The sequence below is a fragment of the Cavia porcellus genome, unplaced genomic scaffold (assembly GCF_034190915.1).
Source record: "Cavia porcellus strain 051 isolate PalLab524CR breed Dunkin Hartley unplaced genomic scaffold, mCavPor4.1 scaffold_2, whole genome shotgun sequence".
NCBI lineage: Eukaryota > Metazoa > Chordata > Mammalia > Rodentia > Caviidae > Cavia > Cavia porcellus.
Genome location: NW_026947485.1, coordinates 105,511,982 through 105,533,993, shown reverse-complemented (window position 1 = coordinate 105,533,993; position 22,012 = coordinate 105,511,982). Strand labels below are relative to the sequence as shown.

The 22,012-nt window shown below is 44.7% G+C and overlaps 1 protein-coding gene across 1 annotated transcript in view; it reads right to left on the bottom strand.

Annotated features, from left to right (window-relative positions):
• Nucleotides 1–22,012, bottom strand: part of Inpp5a (inositol polyphosphate-5-phosphatase A) — a 241,932-nt gene that overhangs the window by 13,221 nt on the left and 206,699 nt on the right. The window contains 3 exon segments of the mRNA XM_063245014.1: nt 1,530–1,603; nt 9,403–9,477; nt 9,650–9,745. Of these exon segments, the coding sequence (XP_063101084.1) occupies nt 1,530–1,603; nt 9,403–9,477; nt 9,650–9,745 (245 nt within the window).

Here is a 22,012-nt window from a genome sequence, read left to right as displayed (position 1 = left end):
GAGAGAGAATCCCAACTGGACCAATGGACCCCACAGAGTGGTATCCTGGTCAGCCCAACAGAGCTCAGGGGAAGATATCTTTGATCTTTCATCCAGCATTCTGTTGTTTAGAGGAAGGAATGTTTAGGATGTCTGACTAGCAGAGTGGAGAATCAGAGCAAGTGTTAAAATTAGTTTTCAATGTATACACAGAAAAACATCTCACTGAGCATTTGATTGTGATCCTGAGTATTGCCAGGTACCTCTAGACTCAGAGCCACAAATCAGTACCCTGTGGAGCCATGTCCCAGAGTCTCACTGCTATGAGCTGCATGTATGTGCCTGGGTACCGACCACCCTGAGGATAAGTGGGACCTGCAATCTCTGCCGCTACAGCACCATAAACTCCACCCAACTCCACCCAGTCCCTTGCCAGAGGGGCAAGACCTCCCCTGACCCAGGACAGAGGAGTACAGGCTGGCTCCCTAGCTAAAGAGCCTCAGGAGTCCTGGGTCCTGTACAGAGCAGAGGCTCCTTCCAGGCTACACATGCTTGACCACTGACACCTGCAATGAGGGTAACTGGTAAGGTGGATGAAAACTGCATGGGCATCAGCCATATTCTAGATGCATGACTGCTTATTCCATGGTAAGGATATAAAGTGTTTATCACAGGGCCTGGTCCAAACAAGTGAGTATAAGACAGGTACCGCTGGACACAATGCTTGTCACTGTCCAGGACTCTGATAGGAAGTCTATCACACCAGGTATGCTTTTCACCCAGGGCATGAGCATTTCTAACTTGGGATCTGTGAAAGTGGACAGAAGTGCTATGGAGGTCCATACCTATGATAGGGCATCCTTGCCCTTGGGCAACCACCTTCATGTGAGCTGCATCCAGATGGACACTGTGTTCCAAAGGCCAGTGGGAAGTGGGATACTCTCTTTAGGAAAGCCCAGCACAACCAAGGCAGCCATGGTGCAGAGCACTGCAGGTTCAGGTCTGGCTACATTTCCTGGTCACTTTCTGTCAAATCATTGTTCTTTTTTAATTTTAGCCCTCTGAGACTCTGAGGTGTTCTGAAGGGAACCATTTGTTACTGATATAGATTTTAAGATTCCACATATGTCACAGTAAAACAGAGAAACTTGCCTGGGAAAGACAGACCCAGAATTCCTCTGGGATCCTCTACCACTGTGGGATGGGAGGGGGTGGTGCAGTCGACATTCCCAGAAAAAGCCACAAATACAACCACAACCACCTAGAGAACCCTATGTGTTCAGATCTAATTAGCTTTATCTTACACACTGGAAAAAAAGATCTTCAAAAAAAAACCCCAAAAGGAATAGCATTATTCATTACTCTGAGCTAATTTTGTTTTTTGGGTCTGCAAAGGATGGGAGGAGTGCAGTTAGCACACATGCATACAGATATACAGATTATACATGTGTACTGATGCAGAGACCACATAAGTACACGTGTACTGACACAAAAATGGGCCTGACAAGGAAAGGTTACCTGGTTTGTCCAGCATGTGCATTGTGCCTTACCTGGGGGGAAATGAGATGTCCAGTTCATACAGTCTATCTTTAAAGACAGACAACTCTTTGTCAAACTCCAAGAGCTAAAGGAAAAATAAGAAAATAAAGTCACCTAAGTTTTCTTCACTGGAAGCACAGTGGTCTATGTGCAGCAGGGATGTCTGTAACTTTTATGGGGCTCAAGCATTCAGTGTGATGTTTGCCCTACTTAATAGATGCTAGGTCAGGTCACCAAAGACCTGGAGTGCCTGCTTACTCAGCTCTGTCCACAACAGTGCAACCTGCAGCTCTTGAGGTGTCTGGTTCTGCTCACTCAAAAACACACGCAGAAACCCTAACAGACACTCACGGGGTCTGGGCACCCCTCGCCAGTGTGGAAAATGCCTTCTCACGAAGAGACATTACTCCTGCTGTGCGAATGCCTAAACTGACTCACATAGCAAATGATATCAACTTTGCCTGAGTAGATCATTTCCGCACTGGTAAGATTCTGACAACTCAGGAGAAAATGTTGATTTCTACATGTGGAAAAGGCAGCAAACAGCCTATCCCCTTGGGATGTTTCAGAGACCAACTCCAGAGGGTATTGTGCCCCCTGGAACGAAGGGGTCCCCACTAGCTGCATCTCTGGATGATCACCATGCACATCCTCTGGGATGCTGTTCATTAATCATGTCCTACTCCACAGCTGTGTGGGGGCATGGCACTGCACTGGGGGCTCCCCTCAAAATCATACCGTGTCCTTCTTGCCACCTCATCCATCATTCCTGAACATGTAATTAGCAGCATCATGTACACAGTAATTACCTATGTGCCAGGCTGCTACCTGGCCACCTGCACCGGGCTTCCTGCCTGTTTTCTATCAGAGTGCCATCTTCACCAGTCAGCGTTTGATGGGCCCCACTCCTGCTCATTAGTTGGTGTGGCCTGAGATTGAACTGAGATTAGGTCACATGAAAGTTGCAATGCTCATCAGAAGTGGCAGTGCTTATGACAAAGGGATAGGAGGAATAAACTGAAGTCCATTTAAAGCAAGGGACCATCCAAACAGAGCTGTCCTATTCCAATCTTACATTATCAAAGTCACATTGTGCAGCATCCTAGATGTTTAGAGACATGAAACAGAGTTCCAAATTGCTTGATGTAACTCAGGTATCAAGGGCTAGGGGCCTGGACACTAGAAGGTACCAAAAAATCAATCTCCCACTATTAGGGAACATCCACAGCAAACCTCACCCAGCTCAATGCTGTTCCTGGCAGTTACCAGACTGGGGAATGTTGGGTTTCCACAGCAGAGAACACCAGGTACGGCAGGCAGGCTATGTGTTAAGAAGGCTGTTGGCTTCAGTATGGCATTGACATGGCCTTGGCCAAGATTAACAGTAAGAGCAACCACTCTAGCTCTGTGACTGCCTGTCTGGAAACAAACCGCTACCTTTGAATAAACCGTTGTGGTGGTCTCTTAATGAATGTCAGTGACAAATGTCAGTTTCAGGAAAGTGCAGGGAGAGTCTGAGGATCAGGCTCACCTATACTCAACAAATCTTGTTATTTCTTTTACATTTACTGCAGACTTTAAGGAAGAAATTAAACCTCAGGGTTGCATCAAACCCAATGTGATACCTTGTAACAGCTCCCCAAGGTGACTTTATAAGGTATCTTGGTATCTAAACACGTTTTTAGACTCCATGCAAATATTTCATTCTCTTTATCTTGCTCTGCTCCTAAGGTAACTACTCCTGGTCCTCTTAAGGATCTATAGAGGCCCAGGTCTCTTGGGTCCAGAGAAATGTCGGTATCCTGACTGGCAAAGGGATTGCTGGCTGCTTACAGAATTCTATCGGTTTTCTCTCTGCTGAAACCATTCCATTATCTTCGGCTGCTGAGGTTGCTGGGGACACTAACTGCCTGTGGCATTTTGGCAGGATAATCCAACTTCTTCCCCAGCTACTTTCCACAATTATATACCTAGAAGCTCTGTGAATTTTCTGGTCTGAGTTCTTTTTTTTATGGAGGGTAGTTCTGTTGTTGATTCTTTCATGTCTTTTAATACTTAAAAATATAGTGCACCCATGTTTATAGCAGCACAATTTGTAATAGTAAAATTCTGCAAACAACCCAAATGCCCATCAACCAAGGAATGGATAAAAAAGATGTGGTCTTTTTATAAAATGGAGTACTACTCAGCTATAAAGAATGATAAACCAAAGACTTTTATAGGTAAATGGAGGCAAATCAAATCCATACTCACAAGTGAAATAAATCAGACTCATATGAGTAAACATTTGTATTGTCTTCTTAGTGTGAGGAGTAAATAAGATATTATAAATGCATATTAATTCTGGAAATAATGTGTTTGCCTTCTGAAGTTTTCCTTCCTTTTCATAGTTGTTTTAATGATTTCAAGCTATTTGGATTTTCATATCAATATTAGAAAAGCCTGTCAACTAAAGAAAAACTGAAATTCTCATTAGAATTAGATTATTAGATCAATTTTTTGAAAATTAGATTAATTTTTTAAAAAACTGTTATCTTCACGTGTTTCATCTGAAAAAATATTTCTTGAAATCTTCAATTTCTCTGTAATATTTTCTAGTTTTCTGTATACAGGTCTTGTAAATTTGGTGGCAAGATTTATCAGTATTTTATATTTTAATACTCTTGTAAATGAAGTTGGTTTGGTTTTTTTTTTTTTTGTACTTAGGATTGAACTCACAACCCTGCACTTGCCAGGCACTTATGCCACTGAGCTAAATGACGTGTTCCTTCTTTTGTCACTATGAAAGAAGTATAGTTGCTTTTCAGTAAACATTTAAAAATAGATAAAAGTTATTATACAACTCTAACTATTGAGTCATTTGACATTCTTGGTGTCTTACCCAACTTATGGCTGTATTTCAGACTCTTGCTACCAATGGAATGGTTCCTGAAATGGTACACAGTTGGGGACTGTGAGCTCAACTTGGCCAACTGTCCATTTCTGCATTTATGGAAATTTTCTAGTAGTCAAGTGCCTTTCGGCATGCCCTCCAACACAGTCTAATCTAGCGATAGGAAAAAGCAGATAAGGAGCTCTCAAAACCCAACTTACAGTTTCCTCCAAACAAGTGTAATTATCTTATTTTTCCTTAGGTTTTGAAGGGTATTCCTAGAACCTCAGACATTACCCAGTCCTCACCTATAACAATGGGTGCAGGCAGAAACCCTGGTCTCAGTCAGAAGCCCTGGGCAGCCCCAGTCCTGCCCATAGCACCACCCAAGTACCCCAACAGGTGACACTGAGCAGGGAACCATCCAGAATGCAGGGCAGGACACTCAGAAGAGAAAGAGCCAGCACACTCCACCTAGAGGGTTCAAGAAAGTAGCTGTAAAAAACGACTCAGGCTGCACAAAGAAGTTGCAAGCTATGTATGTGGCTGCCTCATGGCCACTGGACTCAAGAGATTGTACACAAAGAACCACTTTCAAAAATGCCTGAGAAAACTGACCTCCTACTCATGCAAGCTGGATATCAACCTCCAGGTAGTGAACAGCGCTGCTGTGATGGGTTTGCCTGAAACTTTCAACTGAAGAGCAAACAATTAATGTAAACACACGAACACACAGGCAAGTTATAGAGAAATGAGTAAACTCTGGAAAGAATGAATGGGCCTGAGGCTGCTGGGGATGGGGGGAGGTTTAGCAAGTGGAAGCCATTTATTATGCCCTCTCAGCTCCACCACAGGGGGCTCTTCAGTGGCCATTCTGTCTGGAGTGGCAGCACTGAGATACTGCTCAGCAGACTGAGGCCACTGTCTCATTGCTCCTCCCGTTTTCAAAGGTGTGAAATAAAATTAAAGAAATCAAATATCTGGTTTGAAATGAATTTGATCTTTAGGTTGCTTCAATAGTAACAGAGCGCAGGAGGGATGGGTTAGGAACTCTACAAGCCACCCTTGCCCACATGCGTTTATCTGACAGTGACAGCGTAGTCTCCAGTCTCAAGTCCCCAAGCCCCCATGCTAAAAGAAAAATTGTCACGTGGTACTGCCTTTCCTTAAATCACACACTGTTGACTAACTTCCTTGTCTTTTATTAGAGAGACATCCTGATATTTAAATAGGTATGTATTCTGATTTCACACATGCTTACTAGGTATCTATAGTGTGCCAAATATTCGCTGACAATCAACAAAACAGACTCAGTTACTGCCCTTCTGGGCCTTCACCTCTAAAGGTGACACATAGGTTAATATTAAAGTCACAGTAACAAATGTAAAAGTGTACTGTAACTGTGCGGAAAGTAGACATAGGTGGGCCTACAGGTTCCACTCAGCCGACTAGCTCAGACAGGCAAGTGGGACTTTCATTGTGTGTGACTAGTATAGAGACTGCTCAAGGTTCCGGCGCCGCCACATCAACATGAAATGACGCAGATTAAAGTCACTGCTGCCACCAGTACAAAATATCAGAGGTGTTTCTGATTAGAAATCACACTGCATTTCTGTTGAATTGATAATTTGTATCTCTTTGAGATTTTTCACAAACATGATAACCAATTTCACATGTATCTTAAACATTTTTCCTGATTACAAAGTGAAAAACAGCGAAGGCCATGTGTAGACAATGATAAAGCAGCTGCTGGGCATACGTATCTGTCAGGAGCTGTCCCAGCTGCACAAATTCCACTGTTGCTGCAGAGACACTGAGCTGATAAAGAAAAAAGAGCCCAGAAAATCAATGCATTTAGAGCTGGGGCGGTTGCTAAACACACAGAAAACATCTCTATCCAACAGGCCAAGCACCTCGAAAATTCCCAAGCCCTGCCCTGGGACAGCCAAGGAAAATTTAATCTCTCCAAATCCTCACCAGGGCACTCCATCCTGCAGCCCTGACAGCCACACTTATAATTAATTATACAATTTCGATGAGAATATCGACTAAACAAAGCTATAAATCATAGAAAAAGTCAATAGGCATGGACACATTCAATCATGTCCCAGCCAATGATTACTACTCTTAAAATACAATAATTATTTTCAGAAGCCAGCTTGAATTAAATTTCTGTCAGACGGGTACAAGACCCGTGGTTGATGAAGGATGCGATGGATTTTGGGGGCTGAGTCCAGTGTAGTCACATCCATCCTGTGGATGGTAGTTTGTTTCTAACACGCACAGCACAGCGTGTTTAACCAGACCATGAAGATGAGATTATCTCTGATACTCATTAGACCGTTTATCTTGTCCCTCCAGGGCCAGTGAAGATGACTCCCAGATTCTGGTCATGACTGACGGCAGCTGATTCCTCTACATGCCACATAATGTGGGTAGAGGCCTCAGCCTGTACATGTCAGCATAAGCCCCAGGGATACTTCTAAGGGCACTGTCTCTCAGGATCTCTGAACAGCAAGATGGGTGAGGCTGCAGTCAAAGGTCCTGTTTACTTCTGGTTCTTTAGAGAAAGTACACAAATCCACTTACAGAGTACAGGAAGGCCACCTGTACTCTGGGTAAGGTTCTGGAAAGGCCACATTCAGATGGATCTGCAAGGCTTTCTGAAATCATCACAGAGAAATAAATGTTCTCTACCTCAATTCACCTGTAGTTTTTCACATTAGAATCACACCAAAAGGTTTTAAAAATTCAAACTAGTATTCTTTAAAAGGATACAAAACTGTATCCTGTGGTGAATGCAGAAGATTAACACCTATGGTAGCACAAAACTGATCAGACTAAATGCTAAGAAAATCATACCCAGCCTTTGAGACACACATGAGACACTTTCTCCTGATGTGTCCAGAATCTGCATGCCTTCCACCTCCATCTCCAAGGCACTGCTCATACTCAGGCTGTTTTCTTCTCATCTATTGGAACTCATTCTCATCAGTCTCTCTGCTCCTTCTATAACATTCTATTCCCTCAGCCACCCTAGGCCTTTCTCAGAGGGGTTCTCTACTTACCTTCTGCCTTGTACATGGGCCTGGGTGACCTTACTCTCATAGCTCTGAGAGGCTGGCTCTGCTGAGACCCTCACAGCACCATGTCTCAGCCTCTAAGCTCATTGACAATGTGGCTGTGAGGGGATATTCCATATTTCCTGAGCACCTGACTTTCACACAGGTTCTCCCACCTACTCTGCTGAAGTGAGCTGAGGGGCTGGGGATTTAGCTCAGCGGCACAAGCACCTGTCTTGCAAGCAGGTGGTCCTGAGTTCGATCTCTGGTACCGATAAAAAAAAAATTGAAGTGAGCTGGAATGCCACCCTGTTTCTGTAGACAATAAGATGACACAGCCACTCTCCTAGCATCATAGTGGAGCTACCTTTCTAGCAGGAACTTACTGTGTAAGTCTCCTTCATGACTAAGTTGTAAAACAGCATTGGTAGGCACCTAAATAAAGTCAACCTCATCAGGCCTTACAGCAGTAATGGTGAATCTTTTAGAGCTTTTAATGATACAAACTCCTCACTGTGGCACAAATGCCACTTTTACACCACTCTCCTAGAGGCCCTGAGGAGAAAAGAGAGAGGAAGGGAATCAATGGGAGAAAGGTAGATGGATAGGTGGCTCCTGTGGAAAAGCAAAAATAGATTCAGTGATGCTAGTTATCAGACTTCTAAGGCCAATTTGTATGTGAAATAAGAATAAGACTAAGGCCTAAACCTATGCAGCAGCAGAGAGGTTCAGTGCTTAGGAGGAGAGATGACTCAGGAACCAAGAAAACAGTACGCCAGACACCAACCAGTGGGAGAGCTATGGGAATCACAGAAGTATCCAGGTTCTGGGTTGAACCAGCCGCAAACTGTAGACAGGATACAGGAAGGCTATAGCTTTGAACTCTAAACAGGTAAATTAAGGCACTCAAACTCTTCCAAACTAAGCCAGTAAAAGCATATTGTATCTCTGTCCCACAAAGCCTGGGTCTCCCCAGTGCCTGTATACTCTCATTTCTACCACATCCCTCACAGTAATCCTGCCCCTGCCCATGGCAGCCCTTATTGGAGCAACAAGTGGCATTGACCCAGCTTCAAGAACCAATTCTGTATTTTTCTAGAAAGTGGGGGTAGGGGGGGAAACTGGGACATACTATGTACAGGTACAAGTTCCCTATGATAAATGTAATCATTATGTATACCCAAGTTGTACCAATAATAAATATTAAGAAAAAAAAAAAGAAAGGATGCTGACTTGGGCACTGGAAGTTTTAATACTACTGTCACTCTGTGGCTTGGAACCTCCAATGGAGGGAGTTTATACCATAGAAACTGGCAGATGTTTTAATGGAGTGCCTCACCAGGCACTGATCCACATTTACTAGAATAGCTACTTGCATATTAAGTTTCCAACAAATATCTGTAGCATAAATTCATTTAAAATGACACACAATTATACCACAATAAAAAATAACAGCGTAAGAGACTACATGTAGATCACCTCTTAAGAGTAGGACTGCATGCAGCAACTCACACAATGTATACAATACAAACTAGTATACTAGTATTCATGCATGTACATATATATACATGCACAGAACAAGGCCAGCAACAGGTGTGTGAGGGATTAGTACACACCCATCATTATGCTCACGTGTGGCCTTTCCCCATTCAAAAGGAAGCTTTATGTCCACTGCCCACCTAACAAGAACTCTCTGACCTAAGGCACCCAAGATCTCACCTCCCCCACATAAGAGTTTCAAATGCTGACAGTGACGCCTAGACTGTTAATAGGAACACAACCCAGGCAGCCCAGCCCACCCCAGATGCTAGACAAATCCCACCAACTGTCCCCCATCAAGTCAGCCTTAAACGCAGACAAAGGAGCAGAGCCCAGGGTGGTTTCTTGTGAGCAGAAGCACACAGGAAGAGTCCTAGAGTAACCAGCCACACATCCGGAAATAAAACTCACCGCAGTGCCATTGTTGTCCCGGAAGACTTCCTGGTTGAAGTAGTCAAAGAGCTTCTTTTCTAACTGGAGCACAACCTGCCAAATCAGAGTAGCCTCAGTGCCCAGTGGGTGGGTATATGTGTGTGAACAAGCTTATCACACCCTCCCAACCCCCTACATCTCCAGGTTCTGGAGTAACTACAGGGGCCTCATTCTTCCAGCCTCGGTATGGCCAGTTGTCGATGGCCCACAGTCATAGGCCACTTACTTTCCGGTCATTATCTGACTCCCGAAATATTAACTTCACCACTTCATTGGTGTCGGCAGCCCGAACTGTCTGCATGGTGGCCTTTGTGCAGAGAGTCTGTGGAAAAACAGAGAAAACTCAGTCCTAGAAGAAAGTTGGCTTGCCTAGAAAACTAGGCAATGTCCATCAAACCACATTTTCCTGACCTTTCCTGATCAGTGAGTAAATTCCTGGTCTCTCCAGTTAGAGAAGGTAGGTTGGTGCTGCTTTCCCCACCTCACGCTGAAAAGCCCTACCCAGTCAGCCCTGCACTACTCCCTCAGAGTTCGATGGCCATGGCTCCACAGGACTGTGGCGAGGTGTAGCTGCCACACCACAGAGCAAAATGTGTTCTGCGCTTCCATGTGAAAACAAAGTCTCGCCAGCAGTGTCCACAGTTAGGGCAAGTCCAGCTCCTAATCTGCTGCCCTCAACTTCCCCCACTTGACGGCTAGAGAGAATTTTTTAAAGAAGCCTACAACTAGGTTATAGTTTGTATATTAATTACAGTCCAATAAATTTGTTTTTAAAAAACAGAATATAGGATTTTTACTTAAAAAGAAAGACCACTGTCACAAAAGTAACTGACTTTATAAAGTCTCTTCACTGCAGGAGCTAGCTCCACTGCTGGGTCCAGGAGAGTTGGTCTGGAGTTTAGGACTAAGTGACAGACACCTTTGGGGTGTGAGCCTCATAAACCCCTCAGCAGCCTAGTCCAGTCCACCTGCTGCGCTGTGGGAAGCACATCTGTCCTACAGGCACTGGGGACCAGGGACACCCTGGTGTACACAGCATCCCAGCAGGGCTGCCACTCCGGAAGCAGTCTAGGATACGCCATTGATATTCAGGGCAAGCTCAGTTAGCTGGGCTACATCTCCAAAGTGGCTTTTGGACTTCTGTGTCACAAATCAGTCTGGCCGCCTGTGAACAGTGAGCGGATTAGGATACACACCCAAACAACCCAGCCAAGCTTGGCCACCCTGCCTGCCCTGGGTCCTATGGGGGTCCTGGCCCCATCCAAATGCTAATGCGCCTAAGTGGCTTAAGCCCTTCTGTGAAAGGGAAAGGCTCCCGGGCAGGCAGACTGCCATTGTGGCTCCTTCAAGAAGCGGTTCAGGAAATTCATGGCTCTGTCTCCTGAAAGCATCTGCTGGAAACATTCTAAAAAACTGCTTTATCTTACTACTTGAGGCAACTCCCAAAGAATAAACATAGGAGGGTCCCCAGAACTCCTGCCTCCTCCACTTCCCCTATACCCTTCTCCTTTAGAGATGCCTCATTCACAAGTTTTAAAGAAGTAATCAGGGACTAAGTTTGGGCAAAATTCTGCTTTCCCTTTCCTTTCAATCCAGGGAAGTTGTGACCACTCATGCAGAAAACCTCCAGGCCAGCCCTTCCGGCTGAACTACTTCAGAAAGGATTCCATCCTTTTGAAAGAAGAAAAGAAAACAAAACAAAACAAAAATAGTTCAAATACTATTTTTAACATGCCATCTAAGATTTATTTCATTAATAGTAGCTATGTGAAAAAGCATTAGAAGGATGGCCCAGCACATTCTTACTGACTCTTGAAGACCTGTTTTTACCTCTTGGAATTTCCTTTCTTGGTATATTCACCTCTTGTATGGATAATGGAATTCCTGATTTCTTCCTGTAGATCAGGCCACTTAGATCCAGTGCCCCAGGCACTGGAGACTGCAGCAGAAGACCATTTTCTGTGCAGCTGAATCACATCACATATTTTTACAGTTCATTTAATTTGGATAAAGCCACCCAGTGACTAGAGGCCCTGACGCACACGTGTGCAATTGGCCTGCTTGACTCACCCCAGAAATAAAAAATCTGTCCCTATATCCCCCACTCAACTGTCAAAAATGCTCTCCACAAAGTTCAAAACTCGATTAAGGGCAAACAAACTATCAGTCCTAACACCTCAAAGTCTTAGCTGCAATGTTAAAAGGCCTATTTATTTATTGTAGCGGGGATCAAACTCATTACCTCACGCTTGCGAGGCAGGCGCTTACGTGCTGAGCTAAATCCCCAAAAAAACCCTTTTAGAAAAACAAAAATTAACCTATACTAACACATATAAATGAATACATGATACATGGGTATACCTGTGATATGATAATGACAGTCACAGACTTGGGCTCTAACCTCAGAGCAAGCACCTAGACTCTTATCCATGAGGTCCTTCCAGATACCTCTTTACTATCTGTGAGGAAGGGCACAGGTGTCCAAGGTGCATGTGACCTTTTAGGACTAGGGCCAACCCAGGGATCTGCCAGGAGCTGTTTCATAAAGATCAGAGTTCGTGTGTCTTCCTGGGCCTAACAGAGTCGGATTTAGGAGAACTCTTTGGGGGTGGGATGGCTCCAGAGTTTAAGAAAAGATGTCTTTCAGAAAATACATTCTTAGGTCCTATGAGGTAACTTTGGGCTATGGTAGTAATATTATAAATAGCTAATCAGTTAGAAATATTATAGGCAGTCACACAGGGCGAGGCCCTCCAGGAAGTCAGTGCAAAAGATGAGAATACACTTGTAGCTAGAGGTGCATCTGTTGAACACCAGGCCTGGAGATAAAGATGAAATGACCAGGCAGGCCCACATGCCCCTCCAAAAGATAAGCAATAAGTTGAAGATAATTGGTATCTTTTGGTCCAATAAAGTCTAGATAGATATCAGTCAGTCACACAGATGGGTAACCAGTACCTACTGATCCATCCCTTTCTAAAAAGATCCTTGTTCTTTCTATGCACACTTATTACTAGACCTGCTTCCCCAATGGATCAATATTATTTAAGCAGCTATACTTATGATCTTACTGGTTGATCACAGTTTTGAATCACATTGTACCCACCTAGTGACTTTTCTCTATTCAACTTCATTTGAGAAGTATGCTCATTGGCAGTCCACTTTTAGGTCCTCTCATGTCTCTCAGGAGCTCTCAATAAATTTTTCCTACTCTTAACCTCCATTGTTCCTTAGAATTTATTCTTTGCTTTTGAAGAATATGGATTTGGTGTATCAGACAAATACCACATTGGGAGTTACATCCCCTTCCATCAGTAAAAGGCATATCAAACATATATATATTAGGTTTGTAAAATTTCTACTAGCAATGGAAACTAGATAAGACAGCTCTGAGATCAGGGTGAAGGAATAGTCCTTTAACAGGTAAGCTGCTAAATGAGAAAGTTGTGACACATTTCCTGCACACACACCTATGCATCCACTTTCAGAGTCAGCAGGCATTTTTTTGGAAACTATCTGTTCAGCAGCTGGTGAAGTTTGGGCGCCTGCAGTTGATTTCCAAGGGCAGAGTACCACTGCAGCCTGCACACAGTTTAGCCATAGCAGACTCCAATAGCAGGGACTACCAAGAGGCATAGCACACTATTGCTTAGGCAGCCTCACATCCACAAGAGACGCAGCCTGGTTCCAGAATCACACAACCCAGAGCCAGGCAGATAGGGAGCCTACACAAGCCATGAGTCAACATTTTCTATGGGTCCCTGATACCAGTACTGTAGTGACAGAACTCAGCATCCAGTGATCACTTATAAATGGCATACATGCCTCTTCTCCAGGCTTTGTGCTACGTTTTAAGAAGAGCCAGGCAGACATGGTCTCTGCATCCCTGAAGCTGTGAGTATCTATCTAGACATTTAGATAGGTAACTAATATGGCCTATTAGGGGAAATACAGGAGGGTTCAGCCACAGCAGATGAAAGCTCCAAGTAGACTCCAGCCGGAGCAAAGGCAGGCCAGGCCAGGGGTCTAAGCATGGGGACGAGGCCATGGAGAGCCCTTGGAGGAGGGAGGAAGGATGGCATAGGCCAGGAGGTCTGCAAGAATATCCGTTTCTAGACTGGGGTGGTAGAGCCACAGAGAGGGAAGATAATACAATACAGGAAGTAGTCATGGCAGGGACACAGCCTTAAGAAGAGAATAAATTAGAGCTGACTGGGAGATAGGATTGGGGTGGGGTACTGGTATGACAGAGAGATAAGAATGAGGTGGGGCTACTTCTCAGGTGAGTAGAACAGAAATAGGGCTATTTGAACCACTGCCAATGGTGCCTGCTCTGAGTTTCCCCTGTAGTCTTGAGGGCCCCTTTGCTCCTCAGAGGCAGAGGAAAATTCAAATGTTCTTCCAGGAAGCACATTCTGTCTGAAAAATACTGCTAGGTGGAACAGGAATGGTATGCCTTTGTTGCTGCTTTGTCCCCACAGACTGTGATACTCCTGGGCTTCAGTCTTTAATCTGGACCCCCTGGAACCTGCAGAGAGCCCTGTTCAGATCACCTAAGGGTTGGCTTTGGTGTACATCCTAAACATTGGTACCACTGAGGCAGGAACAGCCTGTTGCCACATTAGAGATCTAGAGTCAGCTGATGGTGTCTCTATACAGGGAAAAGTTAGTCCTGAGACACCATGGTGGGCAATGTGTGGCCTGTGCAGTGAATCCTGGAGGCCAGGGCCAGTGCCAGGACTGACACCATATGCTATAGAAGAATAACCCAGGTAGGGGAGGCTGTAGTGAAGGGAGACTGGGTTCAGAGCAAGACTCAGAGCTACTGGAAAAAAGTTACCAGGAATAATGGGCTCAGGAAATCTCCTTCTGCTGCAGTGACTTAGTCTAATTCTTAGATTATTTCTTGCCAAATACTATGTTCTGTGCATATGTTTTCTAAAGAGGCCACGTTGCTAGTTGCAGGCATGAACACCCTCCCTAGGACCAGTGCCCAGGCTCTGGTGACAGTCCTGGCTCCATTTGGAGCTGTGCCTTGCCAGTTCCTTCTCTGAGGGAAACATCCTGGGTGTTAGTCCTCCCAGAGTAGCTGAAGAGCCCAGTAGTGCAGAGCCCAGCTTTCTGAATAGCAGGCAAAACTACCTATACCAGATCAAGAGCTAACAGGCAAGGTGCTGCTGCCATTTCTACCACAACCAGTATCTGTGGCTCTCCTGGAACCACCCAGATTGTCCCAAAAAGGGGAGCACAGATACACAAACGACTCACTTTGGACCTGGCCACTGTCTCTGGCACATCTTATCCCAAAATCTGTGGGAGTGGTGGGAAGGCTGGTGGAGGCTCCCTGATAACCACACAGCCTGAACTTTGTGAGGCCATCAGATGCAGCATTGTCTGGCCCAGGACAGCACTCTGGAAGGGGTTGACAGCACCATTGTATGGGTTGGCCCGTCACTCACCAGTGGCTGCACAAAGCAGGGAGGGCAAGGTTTAATCCTGACTTCAGGCAGCAGATGAAAACCAGCGGCCAGCTGTTCCAAAACTGTTTAAGGCACTAGCATCTCTTGGCCTCACCAAGGCCGAATGCTGCCCAGCTTCTTCACCTCCTCAAGAGCTGTTGTTTCTTGCTTTCTCTCCAGGTGGGGGCAAAAGAGGCAACATATAAATAACTACTTGTCTTCAAACTCAGACACATTATAGTTAGCTGCTGGGGACATTTCAGCTCATTCTAAGGAATTAAACTGTCCTCCAAAGATTTGGGCTTGCTTTTTTTTTCCTCTCTCTCTCTCTTTCTCTTTCTTTGAAATTGAGACCTCCTGAAGAAAACTATGCTATAACCCCCACATCTGCCTGGCATCCAGAACATTCCTGTCAGCCCATGTTCCTTAAATCCATGGACAAGCAAAGCATCATGGTCCCCTTGTTAGTGAACTTGCTATGTGCAAGTTCTGTGAGGGGTCCCTAGGTGGTAAGATATGGTTCAGACACTTGCCAATAGGGACAGCCAGTTCTCAGACATGTCTGCCACAGGAATGAATCCTCAGAGTGGTGAATCAAATTTTATCACCAAATAGAAGGTAAAACAACCTCAAAATGAAAACAAAACAGGCTGTTTCTTGAGGCTGTGAAGCTCTTGATCTATCAGAAGACATCACACAGATTCCCTGTAGTGCACCTTATCCAGATGCAGCAGTTCCACTGCCCAGTATTGGCCTCACCAGCATCTTAGGTCCTAACATCCCAGCCAGAGAAAGAATAGAGCAGTGGTACCTCTACCTCTATAGAGGCAGGTCTAGCTTACCCCAGGCAATACCAACTGGGACCTACAGGTATAACCCCTCTGCTACTGGAGTTCTTTTCATAAACTAAGCCTTTTTAAGTGTTCAGGATAGGACTTGGAACCTCCTGCTTTAAAATCTACTTAGCCATGGTCTGTGCCACAGAGTGAAGATGGCTTTAAACCAGGCTCTTACAGGTTTGGTAGTTCCCAAAAGTCTTCATCTGTTGGGTGCCTCAGATATGTACATGTGTCTCCTGCAGTCCCCATCTAAGGTTCCTCAAAGTGGCTACATCAGAGCTACAGAGGCTGTTTCACAAGTAGACTGTGAAGTGAATTAAATGGGCAATTCTCACCATTTGAAGTCATTTCTCACATGGAGGAAGGCAGTGCTCAATAGTACTCAACTCTTAAGCACACTTCTTCCTAGCACTTTTCTGACTTCCAGTGATGCCTGTGGGATGATGAAAAAAGGAAGGGGAAGGCAGAATAGGGAAGAAGGTACAGAATTCAGCCTGTACCCCTCATGGAATTCAGCACCAGGGACTTGCTTCTCACTGAAGACCTGTCCCTCATCAACAGAGGGAAGCAGCTGGTGGGTGGGCTTGAAGATCCATTTTACCAATTTTTCATGCCCATCCCTCTAGATGTGACCCTGCTCCTGAGCTTTTATCCTTCTGACAACTTCACACAGGAAAACATGCAGACCCTCTGATAGCATGAAATCAGGAACAAAGGCACAGGGACAAAGAAGGGTTAGGAGTGGCTACAGTTGGCTGACTAAATTTCAGCCACAGGCAGATGTTCACAGGAACATCGAAAAGGAGATGCTTGTAAAAGAAATGAGCCTTAAAACAAAGGTTTTAATAGTTTAAAAAAAAAAAAAAGGTGCCAAAGGAAGCAGCATGCTTGTTCATGATAAATCTCAGCAGAAAGCATCATGAATTTTAGTAATGTACTTTCCTACTCTTTAATTCTCAAGTTCATCTTGGACTCCAGAAACAGGATAAAAACACCTGATGTGTTCAACGTCACTATCTACTTGCTCATTTGCAGGCATTTTCTGCTTCAAGGACTGTAATTTACTGAATCCTCAGTCCTGAGCTCCAAAACTTCAATAAGAAATAACAAGTAAATCAACAGCAAAATGTGCATGGGAAGTTGTTCTAAAGCAATAGGACCCAGCTGCTGGACTGAATGAAGCCACATCTGGGTTTTGAAGGACAGCATTTCCAACTAATGAAAGCAAAGCTGGGAACTGCCCTGGGTTCCAGAAGGCCAGGAGTAGGTAGGGTATCTCTGTGCTGAGAATAAAGCAGGAGCTGGTCTCCAAGGAGTCTTACACTAATAACTATGGCGCTCATATGGCTGTATGAGAATATAACCAGGAAGGCTGGAGAAACTGTAAGCCTTTCCTATGCATGCTTCTCAGGGAAGGGCTCACCTGGCTCTGTCTACTCATACAGGCTTCCTCTGCATCCATATTCAGTCACAGATAGGATAGCTATTTCCTACCCCATTTGAACTCTAATAAATCAAAGTACTGCTCATGGCCATGGGTCATGGGCCCAAGCCTCCACCACATCATCTAAAGGAGCAGAGGCTTCTAAGAAAACTACAAACCTGAGGGGCTATGCTAAAGAGACCTCCTACCCAGATTTCACTTGCTTTTCCCAATATAGATGATTCCTCTCTGCAAGGTCTGCAAACAGAGGATGTCCACAGCTTGAAAGTAATGCCATTCATAGGAGTGACAGTTAGCAGAACACATCAGCATTCAACATCAGTCTCTATCTTCATTTTGGACACTTTTGAGTGTGATATGTGTTTGTAGTTTCTTCATAGGAAAGGAAATTGCCTTTTTGGCTCAGGTGGTAGAGAGGCCCATGTGGTGTGAACTTGCATTGAATCTTTGCAACAGGAATCATACAGAGACCAATAATTTGCATATAGCAGGTTCTGCAAGAGCTGGCCTTTAGTTGAGCCGCAAATGACCTGGTAGACTCATTTTGCATCACCAGTTCCCAAGACAATCATCTCCCCTTTCTGTATAACTGAAGTCTTGGGGTCTCCCTTTCTCCTCCAGGAAATCACTGATGTCAAGAAAACCCAACCCAAGTAGCCAGTGCTGTGGTACTGTAAGCCTGTCGCAGGCTTTTACTAGAAAAGTGGCCATAGATATGGCAGTAGATAATGTTATAGTTTCATCTTTCTTCTTACAAACCTGCTGTTTTTGCTTAAATTCTAGCCATGAAAATGTTCAGAAGTGAAGAAGAGCTAAATCCAGATGCCAGGTATCAGGCAGCAATGACTTAAGAAAGGCACAGAGACAGATCACAGACAGGCCTACACACTCAGCATAGACTTGCCCCAAAACAACTTAGTGGAAAATCATTATTGCTAAATTCAAATTTTTTGAATGCCTCCAGAAAATACAGCCAATTCATATAAACATTTTTTAGGCTACAAATAGTTCTTCTGGGAATGTTGAACATTAATATAAATTTGTGTCCCACTATATAGTACACTATTAAATCAATGTAATGCTCTTGCTAGGAAGGCAATATTAACCAAAAAGGTCCCAGTACCAATGCTGTACCAAATGTGCCTGGACGCTTGGGTCCTACAGACCAGGACGTCCAGGAGTCAAAATTGCATCTCAGAATAATACTAATAATAATATGAAGATTCTAGGTTTAAATGCAGGTCACTGCAAAGTGGGTATCAAGAATTGAAATGTTAAATTCTAAAAAATTACATTCCTTGGATATCTATCTGAATTTCAGAAACACAAAATATGCATTATCTGTCCCAAGTGATTAACCAATACTTGGTAACTAATGTTTACAGATATAATTTCAAGTCTTAAACGTATTTATGGAGCAAAGAGTGAGCACGGTTGGTAAGACACTTAACTGGTGACTCTAAGATGGACATCAGTGGCTTTCATATTTGTATTCATCACTGGTAACTTGGGGATTCAAGGGATATAGAAAACAGCATCTCAATAAATTCTCTGACTACTCCCTTTTTGGGATGGAAAGGTCACTATACCCCAAACATCTGCATGCACCAAAAAGATATGCATGTTGACAGTTGTCCACACTAATGGTAATGTGTGATGCAAATGAGCAGCTCCTCACCTCATAGGACTCCTGTGGAGGGGCCACCTGAACACTTGTTGAGGTAAGAGGCCAACAGCAAACTGGCAAGTAAAATGCCATACTCAGCACAACTAACTGGCATGTAAAAATAATCTCTAGCCGAGTGTGGTGGCTCATACCTGTAATCCCAGCACTCAGGAGGCTGAGGCAGGAGGATCGTTCGTTGCGAGTTTGAGACCAGCCTGAGTTACAAAGTGAGCCTGAACTGCATAGTAAGACGATCTCTAACTGTAGCCAATGAGTTACCCTCCTTTCCTAGGACACACACACACACACACACACATACACACGCACACACACACACACAGGTTCTGAGAACCAAGAGCACTGCTCTCCTGGCTCTTGCACATATATCCCCACAACCTTACAAGATTTAATGAGGGGAGGTGCAGCCCAGGAAGTTGAATGGGGGCAGCAGGGATTATAGGGAGTACCTTGTCCACAGTGATGAGTGGTCTGTGGCCAAGCCACAATAGGTCTACAGCTTCATCCCAAATCATTGCAGCAGATATTAGACTGGTAATACTCACATCCACAGGGCCATGTCAATAACCTCTCAGCTGGACAGGTGTCCATTCAGTATAATAAATAAAGTACACTGTCATTTTGACATCTGCCTCTCTAAGTTCCTACACAACTCCGCAACATCAACTCAAGTGCACTTCGTTTGGGTTTGGGAGATGAGCTAACACATGGGTACCACAAGAGATGGAGATACAGCCTTGGCAATGGGAGAATGAGGGCTGCAGAAGGCTAAATCAGCTATCAGGCAGGGGCTTGCAGTTCAAAGTCAGAGAAGGTATTCTGAAAAGAAGTGGGCCCAAGATGATTTCCTAGGCTTTTAGAGTCAGGGTGGTCTTGCTGATACAGAGAAGGGCCTTGAGACTGAGCAACACACAAACTACCTGCTGTTCTGTCTGAAACAGCCCCCAGACCCTACCATATGTCTTTTATTTTCACTTCCCAAAACCGGGCCTGCTGGAGAACTCTTAGTTACCTTTGACTCTACATTGATTGGAAGATGATTGAAAGCTATCAATGATGGTTGAAAAAACACTCACTACCCTGACATCACTGTGTGTCACACAGTGAGCGCGAGGCTTTCTATGGCAAGCCTATGGTACACTAGTACAGTCAATTATAGGCACATTATGGGCAGCTATGTATCTTGCATCTACAGTAGCCCTCCACCCCTTTGTTGCACACTGTCAACTATTCATCCAGAACATAATACACCATGAAGACCCCTTCATCTCCTCTCCTAAAACAGCTAACTCCCCAACAACTGGGCCAGGATGGCAGTGGTACTGACAGAGCCTGAGTGGTACCCACTTTCTTCTACACTAGGAGGGCATGGCCCACTTTCTTAAGCAGAAGCCATGGGCTCTCAGGTCACGTGTAGCAAGTCATCTAGTGTTCTCAGCTGCAGCTGGGAGGGGCCTCATAGAAGAGGCACTGCTCCCTGGCAGGACACTCTCTCCTATGGGTAGAGGTGCACCTGCCACAGGGCATGAATTGGCTTTCTCAGGATATTCCCAGGTTCACACTGGCTAGCAAGACAGAGGGCAGACACAGGCTCACAGAGAAGTGTCTCAGAGCTATAACAGCAGGCTCTCAGGCCTGTGTAAGTGTCACAGTGGAGCCAAGCAGGACATGTGCACAAAGAGATAGACTCAGTGAAACGAGAATCTAAAAGTTGATTTCTTTCTTTTTTTTTTTTTTTTTTTGGTACCAGGGATCAAACTCATGACCTTGAGCTTGCCAGGCAGGTACATCGGCCAATAAGCTAAATCTCCAGCCTTGAGAATCTAAAAGTTTAAGACCCTTAGAGGAGTGCTGAAGTCAAGCCTTTTGTCTTCTGTAAAATGAGAATTTCTAACATATCCTACTAGTTGGAAACACCACCTAATTAAAGCTTAAAAGTTATCTAGATAATAAAAATTCCCTGAATACAAAACCTAAGTAGTTGTAATTCAATTTGATGTTCTACTTTTCAGTTGATGTTACAGGTTCTAGGTATAAATAATCCAACTAGAGGAGTCTTTTGCAAGCTAATTATTTAAAAGAAAGTTTGATACGGCTGTGCCTGAACTACATCAAGCTCTAGGTACCTGACCCTCATTACTAGTTCTCTGCTGCAATATGGGCAAAATCCCACATCACATAAAGCTGCTCTGGGCTACAGCCTGAAGCTAAGGTACACACTAAGAGACTCAGAAGTTGGGTCCCAAAGGCATTTAATTCCTGTATGCACATACACGCAGGCCACCAACAGCTGTCACAGCCGGCCCTACCCATCTAGTTCCTGATAGAAACTGCTAGTAGACAGTGAGCCCACTCATAGCCTTGCCTGCATCCACTGTGCTTGTGGGCTGAGGGGTCTTGGGTACAGAGGGGCACTGTAGGAAGGGTCAACAAAGAATCGGTAACCATATGCAAGCTAGCACGAAGCCCAGCCACAGTGGTTCTTGGGCTGGAACAAAAGTAGCTGGGGATATTAAAAGGCTTCCTGTGAGGCTATCAAGGTTAATGCCCAGATGCAATATTACCTTTCTGATCTACAGCTGCTTCTGGATACCAGGAGCACCTATAGTCTGGTGAGGGCTCAAGCCATCAGGTAGCTTGGGTAGGCTGTCCCTGCTGGCCACAGTCTGCCTCACATAACATGATAATGGGGAGTTCAACAGGCATCCTTTATAACAATGTTGGGTCCCTCCTCGGTGCCAGTCTGAAAGTTGAATGCTGGGAAGCCTCTGCCAAGTCTGGCTACTAGGCTTCACAAGACTCTTCTCCCCAAAAGGCCCAGCTGGCTCCCGAGTATATACCTGTCAGCACCTGGCAACTGGTTTCTGAAAATGGTCACCAGACTCCCAAGAATTCATTCATTACTGCCACTGTCAGTAAGGTGATGGGCAGCAGGTGTGGTACAGCCGGGCTACTAGGAGACAGGCACGCCTGGTACTGCTGTCACTCTGCGTCACTATGACCAGCTGAGCACTCCAGCTGCCAGTTGACACTGCACAAGGGATAAAACATACTCTCTGAACAATCCCCCAGCAGGGCTGAACTGCAGGCTGCATTATGAATTAGTGGAATGACACATGGTCCTATTAGACGGTACATGATAATCATGTTTAATTTGTGTATG